Source organism: Phyllostomus discolor, chromosome 12 (genome assembly GCF_004126475.2).
Source record: "Phyllostomus discolor isolate MPI-MPIP mPhyDis1 chromosome 12, mPhyDis1.pri.v3, whole genome shotgun sequence".
Classification (NCBI taxonomy): Eukaryota; Metazoa; Chordata; class Mammalia; order Chiroptera; family Phyllostomidae; genus Phyllostomus; species Phyllostomus discolor.
The window spans coordinates 73,101,400-73,115,957 of NC_040914.2; the positions used below are offsets into that span (position 1 = coordinate 73,101,400).

General features: G+C 43.8%; 1 protein-coding gene across 3 annotated transcripts in view; it reads right to left on the reverse strand.

The window, feature by feature from the left end:
* Window positions 1-12,954, reverse strand: part of MBTPS1 (membrane bound transcription factor peptidase, site 1) — a 53,241-nt gene extending 40,287 nt beyond the window's left edge. Inside the window, exons 1-3 of one of the 3 annotated variants that reach the window (XM_028534744.2) lie at window positions 12,777-12,948; window positions 1,706-2,191; window positions 738-995 (exon numbers count right to left, since the gene is read on the reverse strand). In XM_028534744.2, the coding sequence (XP_028390545.1) occupies window positions 738-995; window positions 1,706-1,868 (421 nt within the window). In that variant the 5' untranslated portion in view covers window positions 1,869-2,191; window positions 12,777-12,948. Of the gene's footprint in view, window positions 1-737; window positions 996-1,705; window positions 2,192-12,678 lie in introns of all 3 variants that reach the window. The other 2 variants (XM_028534745.2, XM_036012270.1) reach the window with 2 other exon arrangements.
* Window positions 12,955-14,558: the final 1,604 nt, after the last annotated feature.

The window sequence follows — 14,558 nt, forward strand, 5'->3', positions numbered from 1 at the left end:
CTCAGTTTATAACAATTTGGAAAAAAACCCTTTCCCCTTTGCTAATACACATGCTTTGGAAGATATTACGTAATAAGCAGACAATTAACATTTGAGGATAAGTTCTATCTTGGCAAGTCCAAGTTGTAAAGGTGCAGGAAGGACGGAGCCCTCGAGCTGCAAAGGCGGTAACCGAACCTCCCCACCCTCACTCCCGCACAGCTCAGGACCGGAATGGGCCCAGCGAGGGCACGGTCACGCGAGGTCGGGGGCTCCGAGAAAACAAAGTGAGCCCCAAGGAAAAGATGTTTTGCCAGGTGCCGTGAAAAATCCAAACACCCTGACAGAAGCAAAATGCAAGCGAGGAGGACCCTCGAAGTCACCACCTGTCATTCCAGAGTGTGAAGGGACATCACGGCCTCACCGTCGGAAGGCTCTGAGACAAACCTGGGTAAAAACCACTCCCAACGGAAATGAAATCACTATTATCCTCTACCGTAAACTCTGATTTTTTTTCTTCCTACCCAGACAGTATGAAGCCTCTTTGATTTTTAAATTCCTGCTACGAAAATGTCCACAATTGAGGTAACTACATGAAAGAACACGTGTGGTCACTCTTTTTCAACTATCTGCCAGGTTGAAAATTTTCAAAATATAGTTGGGGCAGTGGAGCAGAGCATGGGTGAATCTGCACGTTCTCTCTCCAAACCCGAGTGCACAGAAACGGACGCAGCCCGGCCCGAGACCGCAGTACTCACTCTCGGCGCACTTGAGGGAGCGCAAGACCTTCCGCTGGGGCGTCACCCGTTTGATGTTCGGATGGTCTTCAAGTGTCAGCAGCCCTGCTTTCTGGTTTTCTTTTATTTGAATCACCTCGAAGTCACTAGGGTAGTCACTGGATGGGTTGTTTCGAGGAATAATTCTCCAATTGTCTATTTCACTGCTCTTCAGGGCACTTGAAATAAATGAATTTCTAGCTTTGGCTGTAAAGTATCCATTGAAAGCCACAATATATTCTGAAATCAATGACCACAGATAAAAATAAGAATTTATGTACATATATAACCTAAGATTATATATAACCTGAACTTCCCTGGTTGAAAAAAAAACTTACGTATCTTAAAACCCAGAGTGAAAAGAGGAGTAAACACACAGGCTGCTCTACATGCTCCGGACAGCAGTTCCCCGAGCTCAGAATGCAAATGATCTGTCTGAAACCACATTCCTCAAAACTAGACACCTGGGCTATTTTTTTAAAAAGCAAATATTAACAGAAATTTGAATATACAGCAAAGAAATACATGTAAGTTTTTCAAACATGCAAAAGGAATCCAGAGAAGGCTCAATTTTATTTTACTGAAAACAGTAGCAAAATTTGGAGATTGTATAGGACTATTTGGTAGTGATCACATCTGCTCACTTGAACTTCAGAACACAAACATTCAGCACCTGCAAACTCCCCACCTCACCGGCTCATGTCACCTGTTCCATGCAATCAAGTTTTAGAGAAGTAATTCAGAATGTCAACTGCCTTGCTTCATATAAGCTAACTACACTGGGAAAAAACTTCGGCAGAGTTGACAAGTGCTATGCGTTCACCCCATTCGAAATTTATTGTAAAAAAAAAAAAAAAAAGAGGGAAATGTTGTTGCGGTAAAAGCTAATGTTTAAAGTAAGTTTGAAACAAAAAACATGGAGTCCCTAACATTTAAAATAATATAATTACCATATTCCACAACTGTTGAGGAGAATTCCACCTTCAGAGTCAAGTGGGAACAGCCAGGGCATGGAGCCTTTTCAAAAGATCTCTTTTCCAATCTGTCACCCAGATGTTTCTTCCCACAGAGCAAAACCACTAGCAGAAGGAGCCAGATGTTGACAAGCTTCATGGTCCTAAGTGAATACGGTCATAAAATTGCATAAATTCAAATCACACTTTTTTCTTCCTTGATTATAAGTTAATTTTTGTTTCAGCTAAAAGCTGAGACATTACTGATCAGCCATTTTACAGTCTTGTCCAATGTAAATAAAAGTTAAATTTCATGGCCTCTTGCGAGGTGGCCTGAAAAGAGGCTTTCATTTCTTTCTTCGTTTCTTCTCCATCTTGGACACGAGGCTTCGGTCACTCCCGCCCAGAAAACCGCGTCCTGCGCTCCATTGGCACCACAGAGCCAAAGTCCGAGGGGGATGAGCAGCCACACCGAGAGCCAACCTACAACACAAAACAAGCGCAGAGACATCAGCAGCAGCTGCAGAACCAGGCAGGGTTCAGTCCCGGGTGCAATTCCAATGACGGGGTCGAGCAGACACCCTGGTCACAAGACGAGGAATGTACAACGCAACCACGAAACACCTCATTATTTCGTTATTCCTTGTCTCCTTCAGGAAAAAACAAAGTTTTAATTGTCAGTTTCAAAAAAACAGAAAGGATAAAATAACTGAGAAAAATGAAGAAAACTAAGAATAAGAAATAACACGAGGAATGTTAAGCATATCAGCCGTGAGCATCCTGGCAGCCAAAGAGAAGGGGGAATCATGATGCTTTGCTTACTAGCCTTCACTTTGCTTTTAAGATTCTCTGTATTTCCCTACCATTTGCGACTCTTCAACAGGCATTTTCCCAATCAACACTTCAATCCCCCATAATTTTTCAGGCAAAAGCTTTGTACCTATACCCTTACTTTCTAGTTCAAAATGAATACCTAAATAAAAACCAATTTACATTCAAGTTATGTACATAACACCTTTTTAAAGAGACACTGTGCTTTAAAATTATTCAAGCTATGCTTTTTCAGATTTTGAACTATTTTCTGCCAGTTCTATAAAAAGAGCATTGAAGGGTTTTTCATATCATTAAATTTACCTCATGCCTCAACTTAAAAGAAATTTAATCTGTAAATATGTTATAAAACCAGATTATCTCTTCATTGGAAATAATGTGAGAGGACAGTTTGTGAGATAAGCTGTTGTCAATGAAAAATGTTATTTGGGTGTTAAATTACACATGGGCACAAATACATTAAAAAATATCTCCACAGTTTTAAAAAAATGATCACTTTTCACAATGGAAAATACAGCAACAATAAAAAACTGGCTGCAGCATGCCCAGAAAAATCAGTTGCACAGGTCACACCAGAAACATAAATAACCCAGCAAGGTGAAGACAAACGAATGAGACAAGACAGGCCTTATATTGCCACTTGCTTCTAAAATGAAAACACTTAGGACAGGGAGTCACCCCTCTCCGGAGAGGTCTGCCCAGCTGCTAACCCATCTTCCTGCAGAAACTGGTCTTCAGAGGAACAAGAAGTCTGTAACTTCTGGACTGCTCACACGTGCTTCTATGAACAGGGAAATGCTGACTGAGGGGCAGGAGTCTAAAGAACTTGGACACGTGTAATAATTAGTAGGACTTTCACTGCTGTAATAACAAACGATCTTGCTGAGGTCTACCTCTGGAACTGAGGACTAAGCTGGGTGACATGGAGCTCATCAGACAGAAATGAAAATGAAGACCCAAAAAAAAGGAACAGGGGACACCAAAAGCCACTCCAACATGTTTTATAGCAATTCACTCGGAAGTGACAGCCCCAATTTTTTTGGTTTATACTTGATACTTGCAGCAATGGAGTATCACAGAATATGCCTAGGTGAAGCATTTGCCTCACCTAATTATAGTATTACGGGTCAAAGATAAAGCTAATCACTGGTGATTAAGAGTGCTCCAATCATATTATAGTTAATATGATTTAAATAGCTTAAATAAACAAATCTCTTAAAAACTCTTCTGTCCAAACTAAAGAATCTATGACATGTTTGGACTACATATAATACAAATATTAGCAAGTGATACTAGTGAGCAAATCTCAGACCTAAACGTGTCAGACCAGCTTTAATCAAACCTGCCCCCCCAACCCAATGCAGCCTATCATTCCCTCACCACTGTGGCAAAAGCCTGACTTTGAAAGAAGAGAAACAAAAAGAAAAGGTTGGGGGAGGGAGGAAGGGTTACATTTAAAAATGGCTATGATAGTTCTCTCCCAAAAAGAAAAAACTTCTTAGACTTCTGGAAAATAAGACATTGCAATATCATAATACATTCTACCTCAATTTACTCATTAAATCAAGAGAGTTTACAGAGTGCTAATAAGCAAGCTTAAGACACCAGCAGGTGTTGCAGAACAAACAAGTACTGTTGGTAAGTAAGGGACACAGTCCTCCAGGTGTGACCCAACAACCAGGCCAACCATAACCGCAAACAGCTAAACACGGCACAGGAAAGGAAAGTGCCAGAGAGGCACACGTGCCAGGGACGCTGGATTGAGAGTTCTTCCTGGTGCAGAGTGAAGGCTTCTGGTGCTGAAGTGAAGGGCAGCTGGCTCGGACGGAATCAGAGCTGGTAGGGCTGGAAGTATGGGAATAGGGAGGAGGAAAGGGGCATCCTGAGCAGAGCTCCATCGAAGAGGAGGAAAACACGGGCCGTGCACAGAACCAGCAAGGCATCTGGATGAAGGGGAGGCAGTGAGACGCCAGTGTGGGGACGCTGAAAGATGGGCGCAAGGACCTCAAGCACGGATGAAGTCTCAGCAGAACATCCAGCAAACAACCGGAAATATGGACCCTCTCCATCTAAATGAAGTGAACTGCACAGATAAAACAGCCAGGTGGGACTGCTGAGCAATTCTGTTCACTCCTCCGACTCACTGAGCAACTCTGAAGAGCCAGGCACTGTTTTGGGAGGGAGGAACAGAGCAGCAAACAAAGTAAACAGACACCTCCAGCCTTGTGAAGTTACTTGCCAGTGTGGGGAGATGGGTAATACACACGATAATTAAAACATACAGTACTAAACTGATAAATATTGTATTTTATTTTTAATACTCCCTTTTTATTATATTTTTTCATCACCATTTAGTCCCCTTACACCCCCACCCCTACAATCACCACACTGTTGTCCATGTCCTTTTTTGCTCAATCCCTCTACCCCATCCCCAGCTCCTCCCCACCCACAGCTGTCAGCCTGCTCTATTTTGCTTCTTAGTTGTTTGTTCATTAGATTCCACATTTAAGTGAAATCATGTGGTATTTGTCTTTCTCTGACTGGCTTATTTCACTTAGCATAGTGTTTGTTCTCCACGTCCATCCACACTGTCACAAAGGGTAACATTTCCTTTTTTTATGGCCAAGTAGCATTCCATTGTATAAATGTCCTGTAGTTGTTTTATCCACTCATCTACTGAGGGACACTTGGGCTGTTATATTTGAAAGGAGAAGAAAGGAGAAGGGCTGAACTTTTAGATAAAGTGCTCCAGAAACCTCTCAGCCTCTGACGGAAGCAGGAAGCTCGTCAAGCCACATGAAGGAAGAAAACTTCGGGCACTGGGAAAAACAAGTGCAGAAGCCGAGGCAAGGAGCATGCATGGCTTGTGTAAAGAAAGGCAAAGAGGCCAGTGCAGCTGCGGCAGGGCGAAGGAAGGGGAATCAGAAGAGGAGATGTGATGTCTGGGAGGAAAGCGAGGGAGGGGCTTGTCCGTCAGAGAAAGGACTCAGCTTTCACTGTGAATGGGAAGGGGATGCATGACTGCAGCAGAGAAGCAACACAGACAGGAGCAGGGGACCAGCTGCAACAGTGCTGTACAGATGGTGGTCTGGGCCAGGGTGAGGCAGGGGGGGTGGTAAAGGTGGTCATGTTACAGATGTTGATGGCAGAGCTGACAGAATCTGCTGACAACCAGATGCAGAAGGTGTGCGAGTGAGGAGCCAAGGCCAACACCAAGACCTCTTGCTCCGGTCTGAAACTGAGACGGAGAACGCTGCAGGAAGGCTGGTTTGGGAAACACTAGCAGGAGGTGAGTTGTGAACATGTGAAATTTCGGGAGCATGTGAACTGGGAGGACACAGCTCAGGGCAGAAGGGAAGAGGGCCCCAAAATCAACGACAAGGACTTTCCACATAAAGGGTGGTCAAATGAAAGAGACCACTGGTTTGGTAATTAGAAGGTCACTACCTCCCCCCAAAGGGCCACACTAGTGAAGGCCAGCTGCCCTCGTCTCCCAACCCATCTGTGGCTGGAAGGAAGATAAGATACCCTCAAGAAAAGCCCTCTGGGGATAAATGATAAAGTTGGGAATGACATGGCACAGCGACACCCGTTTTGTTTGGATCTGGCTGACCTGGGTATGTACTTTAAAGGTGCACTAAAATCTAGGCTCTGAGAAGATACTCTCTTCGAAGACCTGTAGATCATAAAAGTTACGACAACATAGATGAGGATTGTATGGTGTCCCAACCCCAGAATTAGAGGGCTTCAAAACATAATCTGCTTTGAGGGGAACAAAAAATGCCATCGGGGAGCTAGAGGCATGGGCCCTGGGATTGCAACACTGACCCCTTAGCCGACCTCTGTGTCTTTGGCCTGTGTGTTTTGTAGGTGGCCAGGCCCCACTGACTGCCCTTTCTCACATCTGAGACATCTACTCACACATGTCCACGACAGATCCTTCCCAGCTCTCACTGTATAACACAACCCTGGTGAGCACTCTCCCCAAGGCAGGCTCACCATCTACTGGCCAGCAGCGTGTAGCAACAAGTATGAGCTCAGACACACACGTATACATACATGAAAAGAAAAACACTTTTTAAATAACTTCCTTTTCTTCCCTTTCTGAATGATTCAGCTGAGGACAAGAAGGCAGGTGCTGCTGGGAGAGCCACAGCGGCCCAGTCTGGGGCGACAGTGTCTGAGAGGGTAGGAAAGACGCGTGGTAAGGGAGAGGCACCTGGTAAGGGTGGTCAGAAGCCCGAACGGGGTAATGGCAGTGACAAAGGGAAATTCACTTGATCGAATACTTATTTTACAGATAATGGGAGGCGGCTTTCTCATTGTCAGAGAATGAAAATATGAAAAGGGAAGAAACTTAAATGAACCATGCAGGACCAGACTGAAATTGGAAGTACTGGTGTGAACTCAAGGTGTTCAATATAGAGACGAAAGTAGAAAGAAATATAAGCAAATGTGTGTGCGCATGTGTACACACACATACACGTCTCCTAGCTTTGTCTAGTCCCAGAATGGGTCTTCTAAAGGCCATTCCCCACTAAAAGAAGGCAGGCTCTCTGGAGAAGAAGCCAGTTCCAGGCTAGGCAGGTTAAGAACAGGTGAGGGTGGAACATCTTGTAGAGAGGGAGAAAGTGCTAAAAGAATCATGGTGGTGTCAAAGGGACACAGAGGCCACCTTGGTATAATCTGAGCACCAAAATAAATAATGAAAGTAAAAGATCCTAACCCAGTGAGTGAAGCAGGAAAACATGAGTCCACGATGACACATACAAGTAAAATAAATTGCAAGTTTAAAGAATGAGATATTTATGTATCTCAGAATGGCTCCCAACAAAATCCTGATTTACGAAGGGGAAAAAAGGGTTCCGATGTGGAGACGCTTCATCAAGTTAACCAGGAATGGGATACACAGAACCGGGGCCACTGAGCAGATGCCCCGGAAGAGCCTGGCATCCCCCGGGGGGTTCCTGCCAAAGACGCACAACCAGAACCGGATCACGAGAAATGTCAGAGCCCAAACCAAGGGGCAGAAACCCCTTGCTGAATGAGGCCCAGCCTGCCTGTGATTAGACAACAGTGCTGTACCAAGCCTCGTTTCCTGATTTTGAAAGCTGAGCTATGCTAATGTAAGAAGGTCCAAGCACTAGCAGGAAATGCCCACTAAAGTATCTGGGGATAATTGGTATCAGGTTTGCAACTTATTTTCAAATGGTTCCAAGAGAAAAAAGGTTTTATACTGTTCTGGGAACCTTTCTGGGAGATTGAAATTGTTTCCAAAATATACAAATAAATAAATCCCATGTTTATCAGGTGGAGTACTGGATTTTAAAATGTGGGGAGTGCACTTACAAGCCCTTACCTTGGACTCCTGTGTGCGTAAGCAGTCCGTATGCCATGTCAAAGAGGTTTACACGCACCAGTGGCTACACCGAGGGCTGTCCTAACAGACGGGACTGAGCTCGTCAAAATGAAATTACAAGTATTCCTTATTCTAAGGAATTAAAGGAACTCCTGAAAAGATTCATGATAAAGTAAATTTCTGTTAAAATTAACCTCAGTGTTTGTATAATGTACATTATAAAAATCAAGTAACATTTTGACAGACATAAATTGAGACACTCAGCGTAAGATAAAAATGTTTAAGAATTGAATACAATAAAGTGAGTTCTCTCATATGCTGCTAGCAAACGTAAAAAGTCTTATAACCCTTTAGAATGGTAATTTGTCAGTGTGTATTTAAGAGTCTTAAAAATGGCTGTTAAAGATGTTGGTCTAATAAATCTAGTGATAACAACAAAAAGGAGCACTTACTGAGCTATTCTAAGTAATTTCCATGTGTTAACTCATTTGATTCTCATGACAACCTCTTACTACCCCAATTTTCAGATGAGAAAACTGAGGCCCAAGGTAGGTCAGAACCTTGCCTGGAGCCACATGGCCAGTGAGTGGGAAAGCGGGCCTGGGAACTGGGGGAGTCTGGCTCCAGAGGCCACACTCAAGAGACAGGCTACAGTGCTTTTCTAAAACCTCCCCTAGAAATTCATCCCATGTATGGTGAATTTGAAAGCAAACAATGAATTATGTCCAAGGATTAAAACTGGGAAAAATTAGAGACCATTTGAAAGTGCAACAGGGGCCTAGCTAAATAATTACTGTTCATCCATACTATGGAATACTACGCAGCAATTCCCAATTGTGTTCCTTTGGAAAGCTGCATAACGGTCCCCAAAAGATGTCCACATCCTCATCCCCAGAACCTGTGTTACTCTGAACAACCACAGGGAGTTGGCCAGTATAATGAAACTAAGGATCTTGAGATGGGGGTAGTATCCTGGATCATCCAGTCAGGTCCACTGTAATTATAAGAGTCTTCACAAGGGGGAGGCTAGCAGTAGGAGCCACGATGATGGAAGCATGAGGCTGAAGTAATCAGAGAGGGGTCAGGAGCCAAGGAAGACAGGTGCACCCAGGAACTGAAAAAGGGGTGAAGCCCTCTGACACCCTGACTTGAGCCCAGGGAGACCATTTCAGACTCCTGACCTCCATAACTGTAAGACAGTAGATTGTGTTAAGATACTAAGTTTGTAGGAATTTGTTACAGCAGCAATAGGAACCTATTTCCCCAAACACTATGGGGAAGATCTAATGAAACTTTGACTAAAACAGTTCAGGTACAGTGTGATCAATGTGCTGGAGTTTAAGTATGTATCTGTGTGCAGAAAAAAAAAAAAAGAACATGAAAGATGTCTACCCAAGTAGTAACAGTGGTTCCACATTTCAGTGGTATGATTACAGGCAGCTGTCCTGTTTTTCATTCTATTTACTTACACTTTTACAAAGAATATGTGTTATGTTTTTATACTTTGATAAACTATATTATTTAAATACCTATAAACCTTTTAAAATAAAATTTTATAGAAAAACATTTTCTGGTAAGACAGTGGTACAAAGATTCAAAATACGTTAAAAATTTAATTTTATTTGTAATATGGCAGAGCTTAAAAGGGATCTATACCCTAGGAATTGTTTACTAAAATCTGTGTCTACCTTCTAAAGCAAGGCTAAACTTTTAGCTAGTTCATTCTCAACAGGCTTACCACCTGTAGTATCTCTTACTCATAGGGCCTAATTAGGGCTGTTACTGGTTCCACTGAGTGTTTACTGGATTTAATATCCATCAATCCTTTACACAGAAGACCTGGTTATCTTTCCATATGAAGGTAAGCTCTAAAAGATGATATTTACATAATTATGAGTTTCTATAATTAAGTGTAATTATGCCTCTAAAACAGGTGTAATAAAACATAGTGGACATCAAATACTGAATGCCAAAAACCCACTCCAAATAATATATGCCAAGAATAAGAGTTAATGACACATGAGTAAAAGGGAGACAAAACAGAGGGAATGTACTACTTAGGCAAGCATCTGGTCTCGCTGACCGCTAACATTCCTTGCAACTCTGACATTCTTCTACTTTGCATTATAAAAGCGTATCACTAACATTATAATTCTGGGTAGTGCTAAAGTACATCTGAAATTATTTCTTCACAAATAATTACAAAACACAATTCAGGGTGAGAGAGAATTACTTGTATCACCCAATAGTCATCTAATTATGCAGATACACCTTGCTTTTTAATGAACCTTTACTGAAATAGCTCCAGAGAAAACTGAATTGTGTTTAGGCCATGAAAGGGCACCATTCAGTTCAATTAAAATTTGGCTGTAAAAACACCAGTTTCGTAACTAATGGCATAGCTGGCTGTATTATCAATGTTATCATAGACTAACATTTAAGTGATGCCAGACCACATTATCTTTAAAAAAAAGAAAAAGGTGTGTTCTTAAGCCTGATTGAACCATTCCTCCCGGCACACTGTCCATTAGTAGGTTTCACAGTAGGAAAAACCACAAATAATTCAGTCCAGAGAGTCAACAGTGCCCAACCTAAAAAAACCTTCGTCTGCGCTGTCTTTTTTCATTGCCTATTTTCTCACACGGGAGGCTCCTGTCTCCAACAGTCTTTCTTTACCCTTCAGTCCTCTAGTACTGGCTAGCCACATATGAGGTACCTCCAAAAATCAGCACTTTCCTCATTTTACTTTAAACTCATTTCCTCAAACAAAAAGATGGTGTCAAGATGAATAAATCTAGTTAACAGATTTCTGCAGCACATCAAAACTGATGAAGAAAATAGAGAAGGAAAAATCAACTTAAGTCCTTTTAACCACCTCCTAACCTGTCTCAGGCAAAACCCTGGAAGAAACCAAGGTCCCCTACCCAAATACCAAACACAAGGTCCGGCCTCCCATTCTTAATATTTCATGTCACCAAGAGTTAGAGATATCAAGTTTTTTCCAATAAAATATAACCAATGTCTCAACTTTCATCTCATGCAAAGATGCTGTTGCATACCTAACCCCCCCCCCCCCCCCCCGGGGGCAAGAAAAACAAAACACTGCTTAAAACACTAATGGGAACCATGTGCAGTTCACTTGTCTTCAGACTTCTAGCTTTTGTTACTTATTGTGCCACAAAAATAAGGAGGCAATGGACAAGAACCACCTACCACCAGAACGACAGAAATGGAATCAAAGAACATGTGAATTTGAAAACCCCTTGATCAGAAGAGACCCCTTAGGTGCTTCAAAGGCTCTGCAAGCACTTAATCAGAATTTTTCTCTTGTCCTAGATACAAGCAATTCTTGATTATAACGGATGCTTGAGGAATGCAATGGAGAGAACTAACAGACAAGAGTCATGGCCCCCTCCCCCTCAATAAAGGGCCCTGGCCCTCGGCACCATACATGGGAACATAAAACAAAATTTTATTTGCAAAAGGTGTTCTGTGTGCATGAATAGACAATATGTTTTATATCCATAACATAGAATATTACTGGGCCGTAAAAAGGAATGGTGATACATGCTACAACATGGAAGAACCCTGAAAACATTATGCTAAATTTAAGAAGCCAGAAACAAAAGGCCACATACGATTCTGCCTGAATCTATTAAATAGTAGGAAAAGACAAATCTAGGGAGACAGAAAGATTAGTGGTGATCTGGAGATGGGGTTAGAAATAGGTAGTGGCTACAAATGGGCACCAGAGATCTTTCTGGGATGATAGAAATGTTGTAAAAGTGGGCTGTGGTGATGGCTGACAACTCTGTAAATTTAATTTTTAAGAAATCACTGAATAAGTACCTTTTAAAAAAGGTGAATTTCATGGTATGTAAATTTTACCTTAACAAAGTTCTTACACTGAAATATAAACAAACAAACAAACAAATGGGTGCTGCAGGTAAAAAGCTTGGGAAGAATCACTGTTCTCCGGGCCTCTCGTTTTCTGTACATATGCAAAATTAGGTCTTGAAGTCCTTACTAGCAGGGCCATAGGAAACTATTGATAAGTTCTCCAGAGTTCAATTCAGATCTTATGCCAATCTACCTCACTTAGAAGTGTCTTAATGTAAACACTGAACTTAATTTGCATACACAAATAGGCCAAGATTCTCAGTGGCTCTAAACAAAACAAAGGGCTAAATACCTTGATAATGGTCATGTTCACCTATAACAGTCTTAGGAAGCACATCATGAGAGGGCAGTCTGAAAAGCATTCTGGTTGTAAGAGTAAATCAAAGAGCCTCACGGCTCCAACTTGCCGACGAGCTTTCTACACTGCAGTTTTGAAAATCAGTGGAACAATTTTCAATGTGTACACTGAAGTGTACAGATTCAGCTACAGCAAAGAACTGAGGTCATTTAAAATCTGATACCAGAACTCTTCTGGGAGGTACACCCAGCACTATGTTCGAAGGCTGAGGGTCAAAGCCAGGTATACCGTTTCACTCCGTTAAAGCTTATGTCATTTAAAGAAGACGAAATTGAGCCGGCTACCTCACCATGTAAACAACATAGAAAAGGCCAGGCAGGGACACAAGCCCTAAGTCCAGGCCGGCTCCGGCGAGCGCAGGGGACCGCTCATTTCCTACTGCCATGCACTCCCCGTAGCCGGGTGCGTCTAAATGCCTGGCTTTACCGCATGCCTCCGGGCCCGAGCCCCGCGCCCTTGGTCTGCTCCCCGGGGATCCAGGGTCGCTGGGAGGCCCTAGCCAGCGCCCGCGCAGACACCCACCCTCCGGGCCTCGGGCGCCCTCGGCAGAGACAAACGCCCCAGCAGCCGCGTAGATACGGAGGAGGAGCTGAGCCTCCGGAACCAGCAGCCCGACGAACCTGCGGCTGTCTCAAGCTCCGGTCCGGCGGGCCCGGGATAACGGCGCTTCCGTGATGAACACGCCTCGAGTCTCCATTCGGGGCTGTTTACTCCCAACTCTCGCGACACTGCACCATCTGGATGGGGAGACCGACAGCTGGGAACGCCGTCCCTGCCGGCCTTGCGTGCCCTGCGTGGGGCCTGCGTGCGCGCTCTGGACGCCGAGGGCCGCCCGGCGAGGACGGACAGAGGTCTCGCGACGTTTGCGGCCCTGCGGAGGAGGCGGGGCTGAAGCAAGGTCGAGCCGCTCTCGTGGAGTCTGTACGCGGGGTGAATGGACTGTGGAAGCAGACCAGCGTGGGATGCGCTGGGCGTTGAGGCCAGAACCTTGGAGAACCCGCACAGGCAAAAAAAAAACGGTTGCGCTGGCCCCTGCGGAAAACAAACCTGGGGTAACGCTCCCTGTGGCCAGCATTTGCTATGAACTCTGTCTTCCTGGGGCCATTGTGTCCGCATTCAGGGCAACCTCAGGCACCCACTCTGCAAACCTCTACTCATTTCACCCACGTAGTAGCTGGGACGCAGCCTCCCCCCGACAGGCGAAACCCTTGCCCGAAATCTTGTCTGCTGCACTGGCCTCCTCTCTGTCTCACCTGGACCACTAATACCAATGATACCCTTTTTGAAGAAACAAGGATCAAAAGTTTTCCCCCCACCCCACCCAGAAAAATGCCTGGGATCGCAGGCTATTCTGCCTAAATGCTGAATTGGCCCACACTTGGTATGGGGCACAACTGGGGGACTAAAAACTTGTTTTAGGTAACAATAATGAAAATGTGCAATGCAGTCAGATATAGCAGAACTCCTCATGTCTTGTTGAACTTTCTGCTGCATCATGATATGCTGAATGGGACCAATATAAAAAAAAATCTCAGCATTCATCTTCAACAAACTGATATAATATAGTGGATACATACAGAACCACCTGCTAGCTCTGAGACCTTGAGCAAGTTGTACTTCTTTATACCTCACCTTCCTCACCCAAAAGAGGTATTAATACCTACCTCATAGAACACAGGTGACAAACACAAGGCTCATGAGCTCAATCCAGCCAGGTAGCGCCGAGCTCTTGCTTAACTGTTAAGGAGTAGTTAATTACACGTATGCAGTCCTAAAATTACATTCGGCCCTTTGAAGGCAACCACGAGGCTGATGTGGCCGCTGGTGAAAATGAGTTTGATGACCCCTGTCATAGAATGAGGGTTAAATGAGACATACAGAGCTTGAGTCACACATGCTCAATAAACGCACCTGGTTAAATACCCCTCACCCCCCATTCTGAGATTGAATCAATGTCAGGAACTTGCAGAGAATTCTTGACTCTTGCATTTGTAGTCCTCAAAATGAAGCACTCTGTGCTGCCACCATTAATGCACTTGATCTTAAACTTAACTGTTCTGATTTGGAGTAAATTGATCTTGGCCAGGGTTTTTTAATAGCCCTTTAAGTCACTATGCCATTCAATACACAGCCCCACTGTTAGGGACTGCGTAGGCTAATGAATTGCAAACATCCTTGTCATGTGATAGTGAAGCCACAAAATGGGGAAGAGAAGCAAGCTGCCAGCTCCCGAGAACCCTAGAAAATGAAGGGGGCTGGGACAGGAGACAGGTGGCTTGGCTAGACTATCTACCAGGAAAGGCCAAGAGCCGCAGGATCCCGGCCTCCCAGTCTTCCGCCACTCCAGGTTTTACAGTAACTTCCGAAACCCCTGCTTCGTGCATGTAATAAAGCATTCAGAA